This window comes from Diabrotica virgifera, chromosome 2, assembly GCF_917563875.1.
Source record: "Diabrotica virgifera virgifera chromosome 2, PGI_DIABVI_V3a".
In the NCBI taxonomy this organism is placed as follows: domain Eukaryota; kingdom Metazoa; phylum Arthropoda; class Insecta; order Coleoptera; family Chrysomelidae; genus Diabrotica; species Diabrotica virgifera.
The window spans coordinates 29,004,026-29,031,938 of NC_065444.1; the positions used below are offsets into that span (position 1 = coordinate 29,004,026).

General features: G+C 33.8%; 1 protein-coding gene across 2 annotated transcripts in view; it reads left to right on the forward strand.

The window, feature by feature from the left end:
* Positions 1 to 27,913, forward strand: part of LOC126880020 (biotin--protein ligase) — a 223,977-nt gene that overhangs the window by 120,480 nt on the left and 75,584 nt on the right. For both annotated transcript variants that reach the window (XM_050643543.1, XM_050643544.1), the window contains exon 2: positions 16,950 to 17,197. In XM_050643543.1, the coding sequence (XP_050499500.1) occupies positions 16,950 to 17,197 (248 nt within the window). The remainder of the gene's footprint in view (positions 1 to 16,949; positions 17,198 to 27,913) is intronic.

Sequence of the window (27,913 nt, forward strand, 5' to 3'; positions counted from 1 at the left end):
AAATTTTGTCAGCATCAGGCATCCACAGAGTAATCCTTCGGAACGATTCATACAGGAAGTGACGAAATTTCTTCGCATTGCAACAGATGGTCAACATCGCCACTGGGACAGGAAAATGGCGGAAATAGAAAGGTATCTAAATACAATTCCGAGCACAGTAACAAAAGAGACCCCAGAATACATCATGAAGGGTGTACTGCCGATAAGGCCATGGGAAGACCAAGAGCCAAAAGAATATCAACAGGTGATTGAAACCGTACAGAGAAGATTACGGCGAAGCAACGAAAAATATATCCAAAGACAGGAACAAAATAGAAAAAGAAGACCAGTGACTTTCCAAAAGGGTGAAAAAGTACTCGTGAGGGCATTACGAGTATCAAATCTTCCTGGGGGCATTTGCGCAAAGTTGATGCCTGTTTTCGAAGGCCCGTATATCGTGAATAATGAAAATGGGATAAATAGTTATGAGTTGAGGCACAGGAACTCGGAAAAGATCCGAGGAATTTATAATATTCACGATGTATACAAATATCACGAATAAAAGACAGAATTACATGAAGTAGATAGTAAGTTAGGATATAAGACGTAGATTAAAGTAAGGAAATATACAGGGAGTTGGTTTTGCCTCGAGAAAATTTATTTAAAAATGCAGATAAATTTTATCGAATACAAGGCGGGGATTTGTTATATTTCTATTTGATATGAAAATTAAAATTTGATAATTATAGACAAAATTCAAATTAATATAAAATATTTTCAATTTTCTCAACCACGGGCATATAAATTTAGAACAACCTGTATACAACAAATTGTTATATTTAATTTTAAGAAGTGATTAAATAAGACTCAAGTGAAATCGATAATAGGTCATTATCGTTGTTCGCGGAAGGATCGATCATTAGCCGATGCTAAATAAGACTAAGTGGAAATAGAGAATAGGTCATTAAAATTTGTATATAGTAGAAAGTAATTTTAGAATGGGAATTAACTATTTTCTTTGAAATCCATTAAGCATATTTAGAAAGTTTAAAAATTGGTTTTGAGGAATACTGCGAATGAGAGTTGGTGGTGGAAGTTTGATTTGTGAATCTGGAAGGGATATTTAGAAAGTAAGGGAATGAATGACAAATAGAGAGCAGAATGTTTTGAGCTGTCGAGAAGTGAAGTCGAGTAGTAGACGGTAGTGTACGGAGAGTGAGAAAGCCGGTGTAGTTCCGTGAGTGTGGAGTATCTATCGTGGAACGAGAGGTAGGCCAGGTTGAGAGTAAAAGAACCTCCTTGAGCCAAGAGTTCCCGGTAGCTGATTGCAGTTTCGAAAAAGGTAGAACACAGCATCACGACAGAAGCAGGAAACGAGGGCTATACGAGCTAGTTTCAGAGGAGAACATTACTGGAAGCCAGGACGAGGTTTTGATTGCAGCCAAGGATAGCAGGAAACGGGTCTTGTGTGAAGACATTCTCAGTTCATCAGAAAAATCAGTGATTGCCATTTAAATAAAATAAACAATATTTTGATTACAATTGTAACCCATATGTGTTATTATTTTACTCTTTTCTTTCCTATCCCGATTAGGAACCATTGAGAAATACTTAGAAGCCACGTATGTAAGTAATTAATTTTATAAAAAGCCCTGAGATTGAAAACATATTGATATGTGATCTGGTAAATTAATTAGATTATTATTAATGCATTGATTAAATTAAATGACATATAAAAATATTATCTCATATCAATAATCAAGATCACATCAGTACATATAGTATGATATACATATTGGCATAGTATGTAATAAAACTACATATTGGTATAGTATGTAAAACTACACATTGGCACAGTATGTAAATAATATTATTACGTATATTCGGTAACACTTATTTCGACTAGCCACCAATGATCGGTTATTAGAATATCCCGGTTATAAGAATATTTTTGCCTTGCACAAAGGCTATTCCAATAAGCGGGTTCGACTGTATTGACAACCGAAATTGACTGAAATTTTTACCAAGGAATGAACAATACTGTATATAACTGTACGTAATTCACATGTACTGTGCATAATGTATTTCATGTTTTTGCAATTATAATGGAGCTTATCTCTAAGGATACCGTATTTTATTAATGTTTACTATATTCTACGACTAACCCGGATTTTCGACAACCCGGATCGGCCGCGGTCCCGATTAATCCGACTTATCGAGGTTCCACTGTACTTTTATTTTTGTGACGTCATCCTATATAGCAAAATTAAAACCCCTGTAGTTCTCGCATCCGCAGCTATCCGCAGCTAAACTGTATGCCATTAATTAGCCAAATATATGCAGTATGCTATAAAATAAATAGTATTGCTCGATCGTAGGCGATAATATAACTAAATGTCTTATAAACATAAAAATTAAACAAAAATGTCACTATAAATCGGCTTGTTTTTGACTCTCTAAAAATAATATAAAATAACAGTAAACTTTCTAAAAATATTTCAAAAAATATTCATTCTTAGCTAAATTATTCGATTCCATTACAATCACTTTGAAAAATAAGGTGAATATTGCAAAATGTCACAATTTTTAAAAAGTTGACTTCTAAGCTAAGAAAACAAAAATTCACTAACAGCTACATGCGCGCGCATTCGCACGTGCACACGTGCGCGGTGAATAGTTCTGGAGTGGGGATAGTAAGTTTTTGTTAAGACAAACCATCAGGTGTCTCTGGGACGTGTCTTGAATTTTTAACGTCACTTTTGAAATTTGACTTTTGGCTGGCTAATTATTTAAAATCAAACTATGTGCAGCGTGCAGTTACGCATTGCAACGAACAAAATGGCTGGGATGCCCTAGCGGCAACTGCTAGCAAAAGACTAAGTTTTCAATCTAATAGCATATTATAAAATAATACAAAAAATATTAATCTACATCCCACCAGATTGAAAACAATGGGAACCTTCTCTGGTTACACCTCCGAGGCTTCTACAATTTGCAAGCCATAACGGATGCTGAGACTAAAGAAGATGAGGGAATTTTACAATTTTACGCCTCGGAAGTATAACCAGAGAACGTTCCCATTGTTTTCAATCTGGTGGGATGTAGAGTAATATTTTATGTGCTATTAGATTGAAAACTTAGTCTTTTAAAAATAAAAGTGTATAAACATCAATTTAATTGATGGATTCGACCGTTACTTGATGGAAGTTCATTTTATCTCACAATAAAACACTGAAAACTTTTGTTTTCTATGCTTCCACAAAATTTATTATTTACAACTATGTGACTACAGCTGTTTCGGCAAAGTGCCTTTCTTAAGTGATATAATTTACAATGTGTTTGCCTTTTTAAGTCGCTAACTGAAGAGGTTGAGGAGTGGGGAGCTGTTTGTCTCGAGTGGGTCATTCAGAATTATATCTGTATTTTTCAGTTTATTAATTTCCATAGATTCTAAAAACTAAAAAAGATAGCTTAAGGCCTTTCTGCATATCCAAAATAAAGGCCTTAAGCTATCTTTTTTAGAATCTATGGAAATTAATAAACTGAAAAATACAGATATAATTCTGAATGACCAACTCGAGACAAACAGCTCCCCACTCCTTAACCTCTTCAGTTAGAGACTTAAAAAGGCAAACACGTTATAAATTATATCATGCTTTTGAAAAAAGGCAAACCCCCCAACCGACGTGGAATCCTACAGACCAATCTCTTTAATAAACACTCTGGGTAAAGTTCTTGAGCTAATCCTAAAAGAAAGGCTCAATAACTTTCTCGAAAACCACAACATCATACCAAAATTCCAATACGGATTCCAGTCAGGTAAATCTACTCAACATGCATTAATAGATTTCACAAATAAAGTTACTTAAACCATCAACGATGGTTCATTCGCCATAGCCACATTCCTGGATGTGCAGAAGGCTTTCGATCAGGTCTGGCACGACGGACTTGTTCGGAAACTTCTGGACATCGGGCTACCATTACAATTTACCAAACTTGTACACTCATACCTCCACAACCGAACTGTCAGAGTAAAAGTAAGCGATCAAAAGTCTACCCCCTTCACTCCACAAGCTGGAGTTCCCCAGGGTTCAGTCCTAGCTCCACTGTTGTACATCATCTACAACAGCGATATCACAAACCAAAATATCCCAGGCACTCGGCTGTTTCTCTATGCAGACGACACGGCTCTACTCACGACAACCTCTCGATACAACCCATTACTCATCCACAGAAGAGCCCAGGCTCTGTTGGACGTGGTCGGGGACTGGTGTTGTAAGTGGAGAGTCACGCTGAACGCGAACAAAACAACAACAATTGTGTTTCGCGCCCCTACTGTGTCACAAAGAATCATAAAAAATGAAGACGACCAATATCCACTGAGATTGTTGGGAGAAAGGCTTGTTGTTAGCCCGACTGCGACCTACTTGGGAGTACTGTTCACCAGGACTCTTAACTGGGACGCAGATCTAAAGGCAACTTTAGATAGGGTGAGGAACAGGGCCAGACTTCTCAACCCTCTCTCTGGACGAATTGGCAAGACACACAAGAAGACTCTCATACACACTTACAAGACCTTTATTCGACCCGTCATTGAGTACAAATCATGCCTCTACTCTCTTTGCGCTAGAGCAAAAAAAGAGAGGTTGTTGCGAGTGGAACGTAGAATCTTGCGTAGATGCAACTACGAGCACTGGAGATATCCCTCAAACGAAATCCATAACATCTCAAACATCCCCAAAATCAGTGAGAGAATAAACTCTCTGAACAGGAACTTCACAATCAAAGTAATCAACGGTCCCCCCTCCGACACACAAGAATCTCTCAAATGTTCCTGTTCATCTTTCGGCCACGTATTCTACCGAAAGCCCAAACGCAAAAAGATTCATCTACCGTCTGCTCTAATGCAAACATGCATTGACGAACTCCCAGTAGAATACGAAAACATCCTCGAGGCTACCCCGTTAGCCTTCCGTACCCACCTATAACACATCCTCTTCCCTACCCCGAACAGGGAGAAGTTGGTTTTTTGCGGTTTACCAACTTCATTGCACAATTATACCTGTTCGTCCCAAGAAAATAGCCGCAACTATTTTCATCACTCGAACGCTCACTGTCCACGCTGCGCTCAAAAGCCACCTCCTGACCGCCGACGAGGGCCGCTGGTTCTACCAGTTGGCGTATAAGGGTTTCTAGGGAGACTGGTCGAGAGCAAAGCACGGACAGTACACGTAAATGTCTATGGAACCAACAACAACTCCATCAAACTTTCTTCTCTGTTGCCTTTTTAGCCTTCTGGACACCACCGTCCGGCATAACCCAGGAAACCAGAAACACCAGGACACGACACTTACCCCAGTGTGTTTTTCGGACTGTTTGGTTTTGCGGCCACATTTTACATTCACTACAAACCCTGAAGAGGACTAAATCCTAAACGGGGACACTCATTGATAGCATTTCTACATAGCAATTTATTCTATACACGCAAATCAAACAATGAGAAGAAGTAAATTATATCACTTGAGAAAGGCACTCTGCCGAAACAGCTGTAGTCACATAGTTGTAAATAAAAAATTTTGTGGAAGCATAGACAACAAAAGTTTTCAGTGTTTTATTGTGAGATAAACATCAATTTTATAAGGAAAAATTCCCGTGGTTGACTGTATACCATAGTTTTGAAAAACTTTCTATGAAGTAAAAACTTCATGTATAAAATTGTATAAATTTATTCTTCTTCTTCTTTGTCCTCTTTGTAAGCAATTCTGCTTTTTCATTGGCGGATTGATACCTCTATGGAAGGTTGTCACTCCATCTTTTGCGCGGCCGGTCGATACTTCTACCGATTGGTGATTTATCTCTTGCTGTTTTGACTACACGTGTCTCCCCCATTCTGCTTATGTGGTTATTTCATTCTTTTTTTCTATTTAGTGTCCATTCGTTTATACACTGTACGTTACATTTTCTTCTAATGTCTTTACTCCTTTTTCGATCTCTTATCGCATTTCCTGTAATTCTTCTCAGTACTTGATTAAAGTAGTCAAAGTCTTGATTACTTGAGTACTCTTAAGTAGTCTTGATGACTTGAGTACTTGATTTCTCACTTATTTGTCCAGGTCTCCGTAGCTGATCAGTGTAATTCCAAGGTATTTTATTTCCATTACTTGTTCAATACCGATGCCATCAAAATCTATTTTACATCTGATTGGCGCTTTACTCATTACTATTGTTTTAGTTTTCTGAGATGAAATTGTTGACGCTTTTGATGATTTCATCCATGATTAAATTGAAGAGCAAAGGGCCCAATGTGTTTGTCTTATTCCGCTGCCTATACAGGGTGATTGATTAGTAGGGTAAAGCTCAATAGCTCCGCTATAGTAATAGATAGCAATAAAATTTAATAACAAAAATTTTAGCCACCTTTGAGCTTCACATTACAAAATTAGTTAGAATGTTACAGGGTGTTCGATAACACAGTGGCAGACCTAACTTATGTTTTTTTAAATGGAACACCCTATATTTTATTTTATATTCGAAATCCTGTTAACTTCTCCATCACAAAAATATAAAGGTTTGTAATGTTATACAGGGTATTTACAAAGTTATAACCAATTTTGTATAAAAATCGTAACAAGTTCAACTCCCTGTATAAATAAAAATAAGCAATGGTTTATTAATGCCACATTTTTTTATTTATTGTCAAAATTTTTAAGAATTATTGATATTGCTAATTTTCTTTTTATCAAATACAGGGTGTCAAAACGCAAGTACATTATTTTCTCAGTTATGTTAAATGGAACACCCTGTATTTTATATCATTATTGAAAAGTAACATTAACGTACTTTAATTTTTATATAACATTCCCTATGCCCAAATTTATTAGTTTTCGAGATATTTTCATTTTTCAGAGCAAATTATTTTAGGTGTTTAAATTTATCTAAATTTTAAATAAGCCATGACTGAATTGACAATTGAAGATTACCGATTATCAATCCGGTAATCAATGTAACACTGTAGCAAATAAAGAAATAAAAATAATTTATTAGTAATACATTTTACAAACAAAAACACAATCACTACTTGCAACATTTTTGAAACAATTAAAAACTATCTTTTTATGTAAATGCAACAAATAAACAAAGAAAATTAGTAATAAATTTGACAAAAAAAAACACACAAACACAAAATACAATATTTTGTGAAGACAATTAAACACTACTTTTGTATGTAAATGTAACAATGTAACAAATAAAGAACGAAACATAATTTATCAGTAATACATTTTGCAAAAAAAACATGTTTGAAAAAATTAGAAGCTACTTTTAATAAAATATTTTTAATATTTAATTACATAAGGTGTTCAAAATTATCTCCTAACACATTTATGTACGCCTAAAAACGATCATTGAATGAGCTAATTACTCTACGGAGCATTTGTAAATTAACACATCGAAATACACTTTGTATTCTATTTTTCATCTCATCCCTTGTTGTTGGAGGTATTTTATAAACTTCATTATTAACGTAACCCCAAAAAAATCAGTCCAGTTTATTAAATTCTGGTGATTTGGGTGGCCACGCTACTGGTCCATTGAAAAATGAAAATATCTCGAAAACTAATAAATTTAGACATAGGGAATGTTATCTAAAAATTAAAGTACGGTAATGGTACTTTTCAATAGTGATATAAAATACAGGGAGTTCCATTTAAAATTACTGAGAAAATGATGTACTTGCGTTTTGACTCACCCTGTATTTGATATAAAGAAAATTAGCAATATCGACCATTCTTGAAAATTTTGACAATACGTTAAAAAATATGGCATTAATAAACCATTGTTGTTTTGCTTATTTTTATTTATACAGGGAGTTGAACTTGTTACGATTTTCATATAAAATTGGTTATAACTTTGTAAATACCCTGTATAACATAATAGACCTTTATATTTTTGTGATGGAGAAGTTAACAGGATTTCGAATTTAAAATAAAATATAGGGTGTTCCATTTAAAAAAACATAAGTTTGGTCTGCCACTGTGTTATCGAACACCCTGTAATATTCTAACTAATTTTGTAATGTGAAGATCAAAGGTGGCTAAAATTTTTGTTGTTAACTTTTATTGCTATTACTATAGCGGAACTATTGAGCTTTACCCTACTAATCAATCGCCCTGTATAGGTTCTGTAAGATGCCCATCTATTTTATTGTTAGTCCTGTCGCCAGGGGGGGTACAACGGCCTCCTGTATTCAGATGGACTTACCCAAGTTTTTTCTATGTATTTTGACCCGTAGAATACGAATTTTTTGGGTAACCGTTGATCCGGATATCGATAAGATTGTTATAAACAAAGAAGTTGAGGAATTACATAACAGCGATTTCTCGCAAAACAATATATGTTTTTGTATTTTTTGGGCCATTCTAAAGTGTTCCTACAAATTTTTTCGTAGGATGCATAGTTTTCGAGATAAACGCGGTGGAACTTTTAAAAAATCGAAAAATTGCAATTTTTGTACCCGAATAACTTTTGATTAAAAAATAAAATAGCAATTCTGCTTACCGCATTTGAAAGTTCAAGTCAAAGTATAACGGTTTTAGTTATTTGCATTGCTAAAAATTTATTATTTTATTGTTAAACAAAAGTATAAACACCTAGTGCTGGAGTGATGTTTTCAATGATTTCTCATTTAAAATCGAACGAGTAGGTAGAGTAGGTACAAGTGCAAGCGAGGCTATTTCTATGTAGCATGCATGTAAACGCATGTATTAGGCACGGGAAACACTATGTGTTTATAGCTTTTTTTAGCCATAAACACATAAATTTTTAGCAATGTATATATTCGAAACCGATAGAATTTGACTTGAACTTTCAAATTCGGTAAGCCGAATTGCTATTTTATTTTTTAATCAAAAGTTATTCGGGTTCAAAAATTGCAATTTTTCGATTTTTTGAAAGTTCAACCGCGTTTATCTCGAGAACTATGCATCCTACGAAAAAACTTGTAGGAACATTTTTTGGTTAGAATGGCCCAAAAAATACAAAAACATGTTTTGTTTTGCGACAAATCACTGTTATGTAATTCCTCAACTTCTTTGTTTATAACAATCTTATCGACATCCGGATCAACTGTTACCCAAAAAATTCGTGTTCTACGGGCCAAAATACATAATAAAAACTTGGGTTAGTCCATCTGAATACCCCCCTGGCGACAGGACTATGTTTTGGGTAGATGTTTTTAATAGTTTTTACGATATAACTCCATTATAGCTGATACATTTTTAGTCTTGTCCTAGTTGTCAATGTATAAGTTAATAATAGACTAAAATTATACACACACATATATATTTTATGTTATCCCTACCTTCATATATAACTTTAAAATACAGTGTGTTATCATAAAATGAAAATATAGCATTAATTATGATCAAAATCCATTTTTTATTTTAATAATAATTAATGATCCAATTAAACGACAAAGATAATATTATATCCGATACAAGAGTATAAAAGTATTGAAGATAAGTACAATTTATGAAAATATTTACTTACTTTTAAAAGAAAGATAAGGATCTGTTGCAAAATTTTGTCTTTTACAGCGAGTGTTTCTTTGAAACTGTGTGAACCATTAGACTTTGTTTTATGTAAAGTAAATAACTCAAATATAGACAGACTAATGCAATTTTTGATAAAGTTAGGTCAGTGACCGAAGTGTTAAAAGAAAAAAACAGTTTCATTGTATTTATCATGTTTACTGCAAAAGTGTTGATTATATTAATATATTTAGGAGGTAGTGCCATCATTGGGTTCATCTGTATTTTTGTTAGTTGTTTAATTATATAAATATTCGATATCAGAAGAAAAAACATTTTTAAGAATTATCCCAGATAATTATAAAAGATAATAAGAAAACGATAACAAGAATTTTGCTAATTTATAATAATTTTAGTTTATTATTAAATTATACATTGACAACTAGGACAAGACTAAATGTATCAGCTATAATGGAGTTATTGACATTATATACTGATAATACCTATTATCAACTAAATAATGAATTCTATAAACAAAATTTTGGTCTGGCAATGGGCTCTGCTTTATCTCCATTATTAGCTAATATATTTATGGAAGATTTCGAAACAAACATTATTTGTAATCAAAATTTAAAACCCTCAGTATGGTGGAGATATGTGGATGATGTCTCCATGGTTCATATGTGACCTCAGATTGAGATTCAATATGGTCTCATGGATCAGAGTTGTTGGACACATTCCTAAATAATATAAACGATAAAGAAGAAACAATAACATTTACCATGGAACAGAAATATTATACGACACTACCTTTCCTCGATGTGTTAATATCAAAGAAGGATACTGGATATAAGACTCGAGTGTATAGAAAACCAACACACACCAACAGATATCTAAATTACAAATCAAATCACAACATCAATGTTAAAAAGGGAATCAATACAATAGAGCCAAAATTATTTGGTCTAACGAAAATTCATTTTTAGAAGAAAAACAATTGGTAACATCTGGGGACGAATTTTCAAGAATGGGAAGAATGGAACAGTACTACTTAGGACGGAACCCTATAATATTCACAAGGAATAATTGGAGGAAAATAACAATACCATACATAAAAGGATTATCCGAAAAAGTTAAAACAATAGAAAATAAATTCAACATTTAAAAAATATTCAAAACAACAAATACATTGAGATCTATTTTATCTAAAACTACACCTAACAATGAACAAGAAAGAACAAAGAATTAATACATAAAATATCTTGTGAATGCTAACATTTTTATTTAGGATCAATACATCAAGACCATTAAACGTTAGAATAAGTGAACATCAATCTTACATTAACAATAGACAATTTGATAGATTTAAAATATGTAAACACGCATGGGATAATGAACATAGAGTTCAATGGAAAGATTCGAGTATAGTCCTGAAAGAAACAGATGGAAAAAAAAAGAGAAAAATCAAAGAAGCGGCTCTAACTATGTTAAATGAAACCAATAATTGTATCGCAAGTTCCTCGGCAGAATGCACTAGGATGTGGTTACCCATATTTTTTTTCTTCTATTTTGGCCTTTGGGTAGGGAAGGGAAAAAAAAACTTTTCGCACCCATGTCGTTCAGACTGACTAACCACAGACTAAGTAGGGATAGGGGGTATTATTAATTTTTTTTTATTTGAAAAGACAAAGTCGCATCCACCCGAAGGTTATTAGCGACATTTCTGTAACATTTGTAACAATATTAAATCAAAATTTGGTAAAAATGAATTACAATTTGTATACAATTAAACCTTTGGAGCAATAACTGGATTCCACGCACTAACACTTTATTTTTGGAATGAACTTTTAGATCGCTAGCGACACTCCGACACTCTCTTTCTGCTGCATCATTAGTGATAGCGTTACGCGCACTAGTATCTGCTTGTTCATATTTCCTTCAATGCATATGTGGGATGGTATCCACAGGAAGTGGATTCTTCTGAAACTTTCTTGAGCTTCCATTAGTTCGGCCTTGGTTCTTTTCTCATTGGGGTGTTTATGGTATATATTTTGCATAGCTTTGACTGTGCTAAGAGAGTCGGAAAGGACTGGGCAACAAGGGAGGTTTTTAATATATACATAGTTTGATGCCTTTAAACAAACCAAAGAGCTCTGCAGTATAGATGCTGGAATTCCGAGAAAGATGTAGGAGCATAACAAGGCGATGAAAAATTCCATCAATATTCTTTTGAAGTAGAAACTTGAATCTTAATGTTGGCTTAATTGAGATGTGTCACTTTCCCAGTCTGACGCCTCACTGCCAAGATAACGATGAATTTTTTTTCTTTATGGACGTGAATTTTCGTTTTATGGATCTTTCCTTTAAATGGGGGTAAACTAGACTGAGCATATGGAGCATATTATAGGATCTGTTGATCCGGTGATATTCATTAGGAGCATGTTAAGTTGATCAAAGTTTAGAGGGAAAGGTAGAGGGGGATTTTCTATGAAGTTTTTAGCAGGGTCAAGTAAGAGAGAAAATGAGCATTCAGAAGTGCTTGCTGAACTAATTTTAGCTTTTTTAGATTTTGCTTGGACTTTAGGTTGTGGAAAAATGTTACATTCTTTTGAAGATGGATCTGCTTCTGGTGAAATAATTTCATCAAAGTTACGTTTTGGTTGATTAATTATGTGACTGTCCTTATTTGATGCATCTTCTTTGTTCGGTATCTCCGGGACGTTGGAAATAGACATTTGTTCACACTGAGAAGGGTTTGTATCATTGGGTGCTTGCAAATATATATTTGTTGCGCTGGATACCGATGCTTCATTGTTTTGGTTGGGGTTTAGTTGAGCTAGTGGTTCGGAGCACTGTGATGCAATGTGACCTGGCTTCTTGCATCTAAAGCAAACTAAACTGTCTTGAGAGATGAATATTCTATATATCGTGTTGTCAAAAACAAGAGTAAATGACTCTGGTAGTGTTAGACTGTGAGGACTGATATAGATTTGTCTTCGAAAACTAAGGATGTGATTGAACTCAGGCATAGAAGCACTAATTTTGAGGAATGTCATGGGGGAGACAGGAACTATGCCGATTTTTTGTAACTCATTGATTAGCAAGTCGTGCGGTATTGAAGGACATACGGCGGAGAGCATAAGTCGTTCCGCTGGTGTAACTAACCTTCTTGCTCTGACAATTTCACCTTGTATTTCTATTTGACCATGATTATTCATAAAATCATCCACTATTTGTTTATTGGATAAATACATACATATGCGATTATTAGATAATCTAGAAGAGAAGATTATATTTTTCGGTTGAATTATATTTCCAAGTGGGAGAAAGTAGTCTTGAAGTTTGGTGTTTTCTAAGGCACTAAAGATAATTGTTTGGGACTTTAAAGGAAATTGCACTCTCGACGCTGCCAAAGAGTATGACTGTGATGCGTTTATTTGCTTTTGATGGTCTTGTATTGTAGAACTGTTGTGGGATTCCATGTTTGAATTCATTTCGATAAACGTTAGGTGAAAAGTAAGTCCGACCCTGTACACCTGCTAAAACAGGTATTTCGGTCTTTACTAAAAGCGGTTATTTTGCTGGTAAAACTGGATTTGTGTATTGACAACAATAACAAATAATTGCAATTTGCTAACTTTAATGCTAATTTTACTGGATATTATGTAAAGAGTTTGTACACTTACAGTTTATTTCAATATATCACTGAGATTCACAATTTATAACTTATATTAAGCTTTGTTAATATTAAAAATATTCAGAGCCCACATTGAATACAACATTATAGTTATCGATGCAGGATCGGTCTCTTTGGTATTATTAATTTACACGACTAATTTGATGATCTAAAGTTTCAATTTACGCGACTTAACATAATCTAGAAGAATCCTAAAAATTGACGGTTTGTTCAAAGCTAGTAAGTTGTAAATTCATCAGATTATATGGGGGATAAACGTTTTCTTGCAATAGCTGCATATTCAATAGATTTCTTTGTGCCAAATATTTGTGACATGCAAAAAATATATGATCCAAGTCACTTATTGTATTGCAATTTTCGCACAAATCCGACTGTATTACATTGATTTTATATAGATGTGTGGGATAACAGGCATGGCCAAATTTTAGTCGAGAGATAGTAACAATATCGTGTCTTGAAAAATCTAAATTTTTATGCCAATAAACTGTCGGGATTTTCGGATGTAAAAGAGTATACCTTGTCAGACAATTTATTCAGTACTGATTCCATTGAAGTTTCCAGTTATCATGTAGTCTGGTTTTACTTATGGTTATACATTATTGACGTCCAATATCATTCAATGTTTCCTCGCCACTGAAAATGGTGTCTTTTGCCAACTGATCTACTGTTTCATTATTTTCAAGATGAGCTTTTATCCACGTGAATACTATATTACACTGCATAGTAGTTAGATTAGATAATAGTATTTTTAATTCTTTGATGTAGGGATTTACGTTAAGAGAATTTTCGTCTAGTTGACTAGAGAAACTTTTTAAAACTGATAATGAGTCGGATAATATGATTATTTGTTTGAGATTTTTATTTTAAATATTTTAAATAAGATTACCCATATTAAAAGAGGAAATAATGAGGAAAAATGTTGTTTTCTTTTTTCTATCTTATGGAATTCCTTGTTTATAAATGATAATGGATAATCATTTTCTGTTATACCTTTGTTAGCAGGTTTTATTCTTCTTGAAATTTACATCCTTAGTCAAGTAAGGATGGATAAATAGATAGATGTATTGAGTAATATTAATTACTCAATCCATTTGTAATAAGAATCAGTAATATTTGAATCATTAAGAGGAAACAGTAGCGAAAACGCGTTCCAAGATTGCGGCTGTAATTTTGAAAAAATTTTCGAGATATTTGGCACACGTATTCGTAATATAATAAACAATGGCGGTACAGAGCCCAATTTGAAAAATATATTAATATGTGGAAATTACTCTGTAATTAAATACAATATTAAAAAAAACGAGCCTGTACCGCCATTAAGAAGAACAAAAAAATACACTTTCTTCAAATAAACTTTTTTATCCGATGCCTAGATTTTGTGTCATTTTGGAACTACTAATGAAATAAAAAATTTTAGTAGTTCCAAAATGACACAAAATCTCGGCATCGGATAAAAAAGTTTATTTGAAGAAAGTGTATTTTTTTGTTCTTTTTAATGGCGGTACAGGCTCGTTTTTTTAATATTGTATTTAATTACAGAGTAATTTCCACATATTAATATATTTTTCAAATTGGGCTCTGTACCGCCATTCTTTATTATATTACGAATACGTGTGCCAAATATCTGGAAAAAATATTCAAAATTACAGCCGCAATCTTGGAACGCGTTTTTGCTACCTGTTGATCGCTACTGTTTCCTCTTAATGCCTGGTGGCACCAACACATCTTAAGCTTAATACATAAGACGTTGTACCATGGAGACTTAGATCAATTTTCAGCTTGCCACAATGGATTGCCATGTGGATTGCATAGATAAGAATCCAAAATTATGGTACAATGTAGTGAGACTTAAAATGGCCCTATCTATTTATAAGTTGAGGTTGGCTAAGCTGGCGCTTAAGATTTGTTGGTGCAACCAGTAGACACAAGTCCGGTTTTATTTTTTTTTCTGGTATATCAAGGGGTGCTTATTATGAGACTAACTTTTTCTTAAAAAATTTCACCCCAAAACCCCCCTTTTCATTCCTTTAAAGGGCGTAATTTGTGGTTTTTGCGAAACGTAGCCTTTCCTGTACGTTTTGCAAAAAATTTACTTAATAGTAAAATGAAGAGGACTATATTTCCTAGACATATGTCTATCACCCACCGTTTAGCGGGGGTGGCGCCCCAAAGTTGACAAATTTTTAAAAAAGATGTATTAAAAAAAAATTATTTTTACCCTGCGAGAATTAATCACAAATAAGTGGGTGATTTTTTGGTATAGGTTTCATTTAAGGGCAATTGCAAATTTTTTAATTACAGGGTGTTAATTTTAAAAAACCCCTTTTTATACCATCTGAACCGCCTGTGCTAGAGTAAAAAAACTTTCAGCGATTATCCATGTACTGGTGTTATTTAAAAATTTGTATAATGCATCCCCATATTTTTCCCGGAACCACCCAAAAAAAGGAGAATTAATAAAGAAAATAATCAAAAATTGATTTTGGGCCACCACTGTGGCTTTAGGGTACAAAGAAAATAAAATATGCATAGGTAATAATGTGTATCATACAGTGTGTTCTTTTATTTTCCTTAAGTACGTTATCAATAAAATGAATAGGTGACGAAAAAAAAAACAAAAACTGGAACTCGCCAAAGCATTTCTGAGGTTTACGGCGCGCCACTTTGCCGTAACGGTTGCTGATACGAAAAAAATGAATAGGACATTATTTGTAGAGAAAATAGTGGTCTTTAATTCTGTATAAGTTTTGTTTAAAAAAAAATGCATGGCTAATGAGAAAATCGTAAAAACATGCTCTCCAAGGGATAGGGGTAGTTTCTGCAGTTTATTTTCAAGGATAGGGGTAATTTCCGCAGGTTGTTGCAATAATCATATATTCTTATGAAAAACCCTATTGATGGAGCATATTATGTCCACATGGGTCAAAAAGATTTTTGTCAACCCCCCCCCCACCCCTTTATTTATTTTTTTTTGCTACAGGGATTGCATCAAGAAATCGCTTTTGGTATCCATGCATGGGTAATAAGAACGTGCACAAAATGATATATGAAGCATTTTAATAAAGGGCATGGTGTGTGAAAGATTCCAAGAAAATCACTTTCATTTTTAATTCTCCTTTTTTTTTGGGTGGTTCCGGAAAAAAATGGGGGTGCATTATAGAAATTTGTAAATAACACCAGTACATGGATAATCGCTGAAAGTTTTTTTACTCTAGCATAGGCGGTTCAGATGGTATAAAAAGGGGTTTTTTAAAATGTAACACCCTGTAATTAAAAAATGGGCAACTGTCCTTAAATGAAACATATACTAAAAAATCAGCTTCTTATTTGTGATTAATTGCCGCTGGGTTTCTTCTTAACTTTCTTTACAGTTAGGGAAAAATATATTTTTTTAAATACATCTTTTTTAAAAATTTGTCAACTTTGGGGCGCCACCCCTGCTAAACGGTGGGTGATAGACATTATATGCTGTCGGGAAATAAATAGTAGGAAATATAGTCCTCTTCATTTTACTATTAAGTAAATTTTTTGCAAAACCTACAGGAAGGGCTATGTTTCGGAAAAACCACAAATTACGCCCTTTAAAGGGGTGAAAAGGGGGGTTCCGGGGCGAAATTTTGTAAGAAAAAGTTAGTCTCATAATAAGCACCTCTGGTGCTTCCTCTGGAATAAGGTTCAACCTCTGTTTCCTACACTACAGGCATAATTACTTGTATCTGGTACTACTTATGTTTTTATTTTTACAGGTGTAGTGACATTCCACCTTTCATCACATTCCAATAAAATGTTTTTTACGATTTTCTACATGTATGCCACTCTACTTCAAAGGATTAGACTAGGGAATTTAAAAAACAAACTGAACGGTACGTTAAATTCAAAAAATGCCCTTCTTGTTTGCGACGAATCAGTCGTTCTGGAATCAAAACGAACAAGAAGTTTTGAAAATTTACTTTTCCGGACTGGTGAGAGAATTGGATGCACTGTGGTTCCGAAGGTAAGCAAATAAACAAGGCCTGCAAGAACCTTGAGATATATTTAGTAACAACACAGTTGGATTTTGTTATCTATTTGTCAGTCAATATTTTTGTAAAGTGGTGGTTAATGTTCGCTGTGTTTATAATGTTACAGCTTTTGTTCTTAATGTTAAAGTACTTAAATTTGTTTATTGTATTTTGAATATTAGATAAATGCGTTAACAAAAAAAAATTAAGGAAAGGTGAAGGAGCAGCCAGTGTAACCCCAGAAAATAAATTCTATTAAGAATCGAACAAGCGAGGAAAACATTCATAAACAGGCAAACATTTTTTTCAAAATCAGATCTTAGTCTAGAGCTCAGAATCTGAATAATTAGATGTTATGTTTTCTCTGTCTTGCTGTATGGCTGTGAAATTTGAACAATTGACCCTGAAACGTAAAAAAGAATACATGCCTTTGAGATGTAGGCTGAGAATTCTATGGGTATAAACATATACTAACGATGAGGTATGAGGTACTTCGGCGCATGAGTCAATGAAAAAAATTACTAAGCATAACAAAAAAGAGGAAAATACAATACTTGGTTCACGTGTTGAGAGGTAAAAGATATAAAGTATTCCGAACCATATTCAAAGGTTAAATAGTAGAGATGTTGAAAAAGTATCTATTAGTTACAAAGTACTCGTTACTTACGAATATCAAAAGTAACGATTACTATACACAGAGGCAAAACGTTACTTTGATTACTTCGTACCAATCGTATCAGAGCGAGTAACGACTATTGTTTCAACTTTGATTACTTTGATTACTCTGATTACTTAGTTACTTCGTACCAATCGTATCAGAGCGAGTAACGACTATTGTAATTCCAGCAGTAGGTACACTTGATTACTTTCTACCAATCGTATCCCAGCGAGTAACGGACGGGACCGGTATTTTACGAGTGTTATCGAATATCATTATCGCTATGAAGCGTTTTCAGGGTGAGAGGGTGAGGAGAAGATAGAAGATGAAACAGAGGGAGATATAATGGTATACGTAAATTATGTAATGTATGTCATTAACAAAGATCGAATGCGAGAACCCTATATTTTTATCTAGATCTACGCGATTTGCCGATGTAGATTAGATAGTAGATAATTCACAAATTCACAGAATGAAAATAAAAATAAAACCTACCTACTGACAGACAAATACGATTCTCGATATGATATATGATTACCGGTACTCAAATACAAAAGTAACAAAAATAATCATAGTAATCAAAGTAACGAATACTGTAAATGAGTACTTTATACAAAAGTAACGATTTGTAACGAATACTCGAAAGTAACTATAATCAACATCACTATTAATAGACCAGGGCGCATCTGTAAAAATATTAGTACATTTGGATGTTGAGAGGTGACTCATATTTTTTTGCAGAAATTGCTTGAAAATAACTCATATAATAATATTTGAGTTATCCTCCCACTCAAAAAGGTCCGGAACATTGTTTAAATAATCAAAATGTCAAAAAATTAAGGAAAAATTCGATTTTTTTCTTGGTTTTTTGATTATAACTTTAAAAGTATTCATTTTTGAGAAAAGTTTTACCTACATAAAAGTTGCGTAATTAAATTTCCTACAATATGGGATTAACTGAAAATTTTAAAAATTGTCACCCTTGTTGGAAAATAGCAATAATTTCGAAAGAACCATAAAAAAACATGTATTCGCATTTTACGTTTTTCAACCATTTATGCTACACTTAGGACCTTCATATTTGACCCAGAAAAACTTTATGATATGATAAAAGAATACTTAAATTCATTAAGATCGGTTTAATAGATTTTGCAAAATAAATTTTGCAATCCAGCTTTCGCAAAAAAATTCATTTTTTCAAATTGTTGCAGCACTGAAGATAAAGCAGACAGTAAGTTGATTTTTTCCTACGTATAAAAGAATACCGTACCTTTCATTTTCAATTTACAAAATTAAAATCGGTTAACTACCACGGCGTCAGGAATTTTTTAAATAAACATTAATTTTTGGAGCTACACGCAGGACAGCGGATACGTTAGCTCTGATTGGGCATTCCAATGACCTTTGATAATGATTGATAAAGGACATCGCACACATCTTATGGAAAATATAATGTCACTCAAATTCAATAAAATTTATACGAATAGATTCCTTTTAAATTAACGATCAAATCTTATCATTGCGCCAACTCTCTATTTTCAAAAATAAGAGCAGAAATTGATATAAATAAATCTGAAATCAAATGGGTAGGTACTTACATAAGTTAGAGAGAGAAAAAATATTTTAAAATACCCAGATTTTCGGTACTCCATAAATCAGCGGATTAGTTTCACTAATCCGCTTAGGCCCAGCGGGATTTAAGCTGTTATGAATAGCACTCAGAGCAATAATGATTGTAAATAACACTTTATGGACTCCAAAAATGTGATTTCGATAAACTTTAATTGCAATTTGCGCCGTAATTAATCATAATTAAGAGTTGGCGCAATGATAAGAATTGATCGTTAATTTAAAACGAATCTAATGGTATCAATTTTATTGAATTTGAGTGACATTATATTTTCCATAAGATGTGTGCGATGTCCTTTTAATTTTTAGTACATTTCGATATAAATAAATAAATTTGTTTATTGTAAAATAAAAACGCACTCTGTCCTTTAAAATAACACTTTTTTTAGCAAAAACTTTCTTTGTTCATATATTTTAACTTAGAAAATAAAAGTGTATTATTTTTAAACATATACAATTGTTTAAAAAATTTTTCACAAACAGTAATCAAATTAGTTTGATTTTTGTGGAATTAAAATATGAACATACAACAAAATATAGAGTAAGAAAATAATATATTAGATAAAGATTGGAAGACATTTTGGTGGAAATCAACTTGTGTGAATCGAACACCGCTGTCCTGCGCGTAGCACCAAAAATTATTGTTTATTGAAAAAAATTCCTGACACCGTGGTAGCTATCAGATTTAAATTTTGTAAATTGCAAATGAAAGGTACAGTATTCTTCTATATGTAAATTTTTTTTTAACTTGCTATCTGCTTTATTTTCAGTCCTGCAACATTTTGAAAAAATGAATTTTTTTTGCGAAAGCTGGATTGCAAAATTTATTTTGCAAAATCTATTGAACCGATCGTAACTAAATTTACAGTATTATTTTATCATGTCATAAAGTTTTTTTGGTGTGAAATATGAAGGTCCTAGGTGTAGTAAAAATGGTCGAAAAACGTAAAATGCGAATACTTGTTTTTTATGTTTTTTTCGCAATTACTGCTATTTTGCAACAAGGGTAACAATCGAAGAAAAAAATCAAATTTTTCCTTCATTTTTTGACATTTTGATTATTTAAATAATGTTCCGGACCTTTTTGAGTGGGAGGATAACTCAATTATTATTATTTGAGTTATTTTCAAGCAATTTCTGCAAAAAAATTATAGTCACCTCTCGACGTCCATCTCAAAACAGATCCGCCCTGGACTATAAATAGAGGGCAAAAAATCAGTAGGAGGATGCAGGAACTCGTGGCTGAAGGACCTGAAGAAATGGTTTGATCCGCAGAAATATTGCGTACAGCACTTTCCAAAACTAAAATTGTCATTTGAATCGCCAACCTTTAAATTGAGACAAGTGATAAATTTTATTTTACAAATAAAATTTAGCACTTGTCTGGTCAGAAGTCCGTACTATCATCTACAGTTGCTCATCATTGAAAAATCATCTACAGTTTTTTTTTTGTGAATTTTATGGCTTTGCCTGAGCCAATTAGCCAGACAATTTATTTTAAAAACAAACAATTTTTTTTCAATCAGTGGAATTTTTTCTGTATTTCTAACTCTAAATATATGTATGTACTCCTCCTCCTCAGTCGTTTCCTCATTGCTGAGTGCCGTGATTCCCTATAATACGAGCAACCATCTCTTTCCATCGGCTTCTGTCCTGAGCTTCCCTCATGGATTCAGAGAATGTTTTTCCACTGGCTTTCTGTACTTGATCCGTCCATCGAGTAGGTGAGCGACCTCTACTTCTGCGCCCTTCAACGTTTCCCGAAATTATAAGTCTCTCAAGATTATCATAACTTCTTCTTGCAATATGGCCGAAAAATTTTAAGAGGGTGGAGAGGCAAATAGAGGAAAGTCGAGTCTGAATATTAAGCTCTTGGAGGATTGAGTGATTTGTTCTGTGTTCCGTCCATGAGATCTGAAGCATTCTTCTCCAGCACCACATTTCAAAGGCGTCAATCCTTTTTCTGTGGGAATATGGGAAAAATTAAGGCACGTACTAATCTTATTTTGGTGTTCTTCGACAAGGAGCGATCCTTCCAGATTTTCGATAATCGACTCATAGCGTTTTTGGCCATGCTTATTCTCCTACGTGTTTTTGTTTCACAAGATCCTGTAGTAGTGATGTAGGATCCTAGATAATTGAACTCGTTAACCACTTCAAACTGGTCTAAGGGTCCTATTGTCTGAAGTGAATTTGAATAATCTACTATCATAATTTTTGTTTTTTGTTTATTGATCTTGAGACCACATCTATTGCTTTCGGCTTCCACTAGCTGCAGCAAGCTGGACGTTTCTTCTTCGGATGCAGTTAGTAATGTTGTATCATCTGCATATCGGAGATTTGAGATCTTCTTTCCTGCGAATAGAAATACCGCCATTCCATTTGTCGAGTGCTTTTCTCATTATATATTCCCCATAGAAATTCAAAAGACTTGGAGATAGAATACATCCTTGTCGGACTCCTCTACCTATTTTAAAAGTATCGGACTTATGGTTTTCAATTCTTATTCTGGTTTCACTGTTCTCATATAGGCTTAAATATATGTACATAACAAACTAATGTACTACTATAAAAAAAATACAGTGTTTTGGATGTAAATATTTTCTTTTTGTATATATTTATTTTTTTGTATTGTTTTTTATCCTTTTTTTAATTGTTTTTTTTACTACGCTGAGACATAAATCCGATTCTTGATCCAGGTGATTTTGGTTGGAAATTATTGATTTGGAACTCAGTTAAATGCTTTTCTGAAGTCAATATAGACAGTCAAAATATTACTTTTGTGTTCATAATTGGTTAGAAATGACTGGCGTCGATTAAATGTTGCTTTTGATGCAGCCCATGGTACCCTTGGTGCATCATTTTCGTTGAAGATAGATGATATCGTGACTTACACAGTTAGGTCTGCACTACATAAAAGTGACCAATTGGTACAAAGTTTTAAGACAAGTAATTGGTGGAACTTGGAGGATCGTGAGTGTTCTTTTGATCCGTCGGTATTGCATTCGTTGTTTCCTGATAGTCTAAGAGCTAGTGAACCCTCCGACTAACGGTCGTCCTGTAAGGCTAGAAATTTTTCTAGTGATAATTCATAGCACACCAAGGCTAAAAACCATGACCTGGCAGGCCTCAGCGGTGCACGTGTGAATCCAGGTGAATCGAAAAGTGCAAATTTAGGGGGTAAAATAAACTTTCTCCTGTAAGGTTTAAATTTAAGTATGTGTTTGAGTAAGTCATTTAGAAGAAATGTGTACAATGACAGGCGATTCTGAAGAGCATAAGACCTTGCCAGGCGAGGGGAAAGATTAGGGGTGTTTCCTAAGATTATTCTTTATGCATTGAACAATTTTTTTTTAGGTTTTTTGATACATTCCAAACAGAAAACGTCTTTAGTGATTTTTCTCTTAAGTTAATAGTTTTTGGTATATAAGCGACTGAAAATTTTGAAAATTGAGAAATCGGCCATTTTTAACCCTAAATCGGACATTTATCTAAAAATTTCAATGTTGCCAAGGTACGTAGATATTCTTTAAACATTGATTGATGAAATCCCGAAGAGTTATTTGCAATAAAATATCGAAAACCCCTTTGTTTTTTTAATTGCTAATCAAGCGGGCGCGTCACTGTAGTATAAGTGAGGAAGTTTGAGTTTGCATAAATTCATTATCTCGAGAATGGGAAAATTTCAAGAGAAATCCTTAGACAGGTCGATTTTTATTTTTAAATTAGGACTTTTTGGCATATATGTAATACTAGTGACGTCATCCGTCTGAGCGTGATGACGTAATCGATGATTTTTTTAAATGAGAGTAGGGGTTGTGTGATAGCTCATTTGAAAGGTTATTTAATTCTCTATTCAGTAATGTAAACATTAACATAATTATTTATACAGGGTGTACAAAAAAAATTTTCTTCTATTTGTCAAATTTAATCAAAGTTAATTTAATAAAAAAAATTTTTTTTGTACACCCTGTATAAATAATTATGGTAATATTTATATTAGTGAATAGAGAATTAAATAACCTTTCAAATGAGCTATCACACAACCCCTACTCTCATTTAAAAAAAAATCATCGATTACGTCATCAAGCTCAGATGGATGACGTCACTAGTATTAGATATATGCCAAAAAGTCCTAATTTAAAAATAAAAATCGACCTGTCTAAGGATTTCTCATGAAATTTGCCCATTCTCGAGATAATAGGGAGTTTTTGTTGCTACGTAACGTACGCATATCCGTATACGTAAAGCAACTAACGTGTCGTAGAGGATGAATGTTAAAATAGGTAGTTTTTGTAACTGCCTTAACGTAACGTAAAGCAAATCGTAGTCATTTTTAAATTCCGTTGACATTAAAAAAAATAAAACAATGTTCACACAATATACAATTAATATACAAATGTAAAAAAAGATAAATGAATGATGAAATTGTATGGTTTTAATTGCTTCTATTTAAATATAAAAATATTATTTTTCCTTAAATTAAAATTTTTTTATTTTTGTTTATACCTACTTTTTAGTTGTAAATTATTGTATACCTACATCAGAATTCCAGTAGGTATAATGTAAATAGTGTGGTAATATTTATTTGAAAATTTTACTGAAACTAGGTCATTTGTTTATCTAGTTATTAATTGTGGTGATCACTGTATTTCTTAAATTAATACAAGATTTGTTTGTTTTGCTTTATTAATAGACAACTTAAAAACAATAAAATTTTAAATCTATTATGAAGTTCCAATTTCCAATTACAAACAGAATAATTTTACTCAAATAGAAAACCAATAACCAATATAACCTTAAAATGTTTATAAACGGATAGTACGCTGATGAAATGTTCATTTGGTAGGTAATCGGGCAAGATCCTCGTATGCATTCGGTGACTTTCGGCTCGATAGGGATGCGTATGAACCTAACGTACCAGCCCGTAACCTTAGGTAATACGTATCGCGATACGGGAGTTCAACCATATATAGCAACCATATATAATCAGCGTATATGTCAAAAAGATGCGTTACGTTTACGTATTTGTGTGCACAAAAACTCCCTAATGAATTTATGCCAACTCAAACGTCCTCACTTATACCACAGTGTCGCGCCCGCTTGATTAGCAATTAAAAAACAAAGGCGTTTCCGATATTGTATTAAAAAAAACTCTTTGGGATTTCATCAATCAATGTTTAAAGAATATCTACCTACCTTGGCAACTTTGAAATATTTAGATAAATGTCCGATTTAGGGTTAAAAATGGCCGATTTCGCAATTTTCAAAATTTTCAATCGCATATATAACAAAAACTATTAACTTAATAGAAAAATCACTAAAGACCTTTTCTGTTTGGAATTATTCAAAAAACCTAAAAAAAATTTGTTCGATGCAAAAAGAATAATTTTAGGAAAAACCCCTAATTTTTCCCCTCGCCTGGCAAGGTCTTATGCTCTTCAGAATCGCCTGTCATTGTACACATTTCTTCTAAATGACTTACTAAAACACATACTTAAATTTAAACCTTACAGGAGAAAGTTTATTGTACCCCCTAAATTTGCACTTTTCGATTCACCTGGTAGATACACGTGCACCGCTGAGGCCTGCCAGGTCATGGTTTTTAGCCTTGATGTGCTATGAATTATCACTAGAAAAATTTCTAGCCTTACAGGACGACCGTTAGTCGGAGGGTTCACTAGCTCTTAGACTATGAGTAAGAAATGTTGGTATTTCTCGTGGAATAGAAATAAATTTTTTATTTGATACTGACAAGTAGTCTTGAATACTCCATATCTTCTTTAACCAGAATATTTCTGCTTTTAATACGCTTAAAGGATTTTAGTTTTATCTTCACTTGTGTACGATTAAGTCATGAAAAACAGCTTCACTATTTTATTTAATAAATATTATTTTTGCTTTTAATGCTTTTAATTTAATATTAATATTGTTACTGGGAAGATTTCTTTACATCTATTTTGTATATGTATTAAGGTGGATCAAGAGCTTTCATTTCAAGCTCAATTAAGCGTGATGTCAGACAGGGATTATTTATATCACCTATGTTGTTTAATGATTCAGTCAAATAAGACTCAGTAGATTACAAAATTCTGGAATGGGTGGAACGTTTTAGATATCAGGATAGCTGGCTTGATTGACAGACAGCCTGTAGAGTCAACGGAGACAGTAGCAGCAATGGTCACCAAAATAACAGACGAGGAAGTGACTCAAGCGCTTCAAAAAATAAAGAAAGGAAAAGCGGTAGGACCAGATGATATTCCTGGGGAAGTATGGAGAGCATTTTAAGAGACAGGAACAAGGTGGCTAGCAGGTCTATTTAATAGAATTATGGAAGTTGGACAAATGCCAGACGAATGGAGAAGCAGTATATTGGTACCTGTTTACAAAAACAAGGGAGATATGCAACAATGTACAAACTACAGGGCTACAAAACTGGTTAGCCACACCATGAAAATATGGGAAAGAGTAATTGATAGACGGATATGTGAAAAAACCGAAATATCCGAGAATCAATTTGGCTTTATGCAGGGTAGATCAACAACAGATGCAATTTTCATTATAAGGCAGTTGATGGAAAAATACAGGAGTAAAGAAACAAACGCTCATATGGTATTCATTGATCTTGAGAAAGCATATGATAGAGTTCCTCGAGAGATTCTGTGGTGGGCACTCAATAAGAAAGGAGTCTCTGGTGAATATGTAAAGATTGTGAGGGATATGTATGAGGGAGTTACGACTAGTGTTAGGACAGGTGTGGGAGAGACTGATAAATTTCATGTGAAAGTAGGATTGCACCAAGGCTCTGTGCTTAGTCCGTATTTATTCTCATTAGTTTTGGACCTGTGAGCGGCCGTGGAGTAACGGCATAAACGCTGGCCTCATACGCCAGTAGACGTGGGTTCGAGCCCTGCCAAAGACATACCATTTTCATTTCCAATAATGACACGAGCCGTCTCACCGTGCCTCGGAGAGCACGTAAAGCCGTCGGTCCCCCTGGGCTGGTGTACATCGGCACTAGTTACTTAAAACAGGGTTAAAGATGTAAATGGCGCCGGAACTATCCGAAAGGATCTCCCCGGCAAAAATGCCATACGATATTATTATTAGTTTTGGACCAGATAACAGCGAAACTACGGGGTAACATTCCATGGTGCTTAATGTATGCTGATGATGTCGTGTTAGTAGGAAATAGTGAAAGAGACTAATAGAGCTTTTCTAATAGAACAAAAACTGGAACAGTGGAGTCAAGCTGTGGAGGAAAAAGGTTTATAAAAACTTAGTAGGACAAAAACAGAGTATTTGGAATGTTCATTTAAAGATGGAGTTACTACAAATAAAATGGTATCTTTGGATGGTCAACTGATTGTAAACAGCAATAGTTTTAAGTACCTGGGATCGGTATTACAGAGAAATGGAAAAATAGATGGAGATGCATGCAGTAGAATTAGGGCTGGATGGATGAAGTGGAAAGAAGCGAGTGGTGTGTTGTGTGACAGAAAAATTCCAGTGAAGCTGAAGGGAAAATTCTATAAAACAGCCATAAGACCGGCTACATTGAAGAAGAAAGAGGAACAACGAATGCATGTGGCGGAAATCAAAATGCTTAGATGGATGAGTGGAGTGACAAAAAAGGATAAAATTAGAAATTAGTATATTAGTGGAATTCTAGGTGTGGCACCAATTGATGCCAAAATGAGAGAGCATAGGTTAAGATGGCTTGGTCATGTTCAACGTCGAGACGTTAATCACCCAATACAAAGAATCGCTGAAGTGCAGATTCCTGGAAGGAGTAGGAGAGGAAGACCAAAGAAGACCTGGGAGAGACGATAAGGCAGGACATGTTGGTAAAGGGGATTGACATTGATATGACCCAAGATAAAATTGTGTGGAAAAATGCAATTAGGGAAGCCGACCCCGCATAGGGATAAGGCAAAGAGAATGATGATGTTGTTTAATGATTCAGTCAAATAACACTCAGTAGATAACAAAATCCTGGAAAGGGTGAAACACTTTAGATATCTGGGTAGCTGGCTTGATTGCAGGGTTGAAAGTGACGAGGAAATTTCGACCAGAATAGAGCTTGCACAAAATATCTTTAGTAACTGGCATTCTGTATTATGCAGTAGAAGTCTGACATTGACCACACCTCTGAGATAGTGACCAGCTACGTCTGGACTGCTTTGTTTTATGGATGTGAAACCTGGACAACAAAAATAAAAATGAAGTTTGTTTTCAATCCTAATAGTAAAATTAATAATATTGGAAATATTAAAAATATTACTAAAAGATTTTTAAATTGAAAACTTATTGGTACACTTTCCTGGTGACAACCTCCAAAGCTTCTACAATTTGCAAGCACATGGATGCTGCAGTGAAGACAAAGGGAAGGAATTCTACACTATGCAATTCACATCCCCCG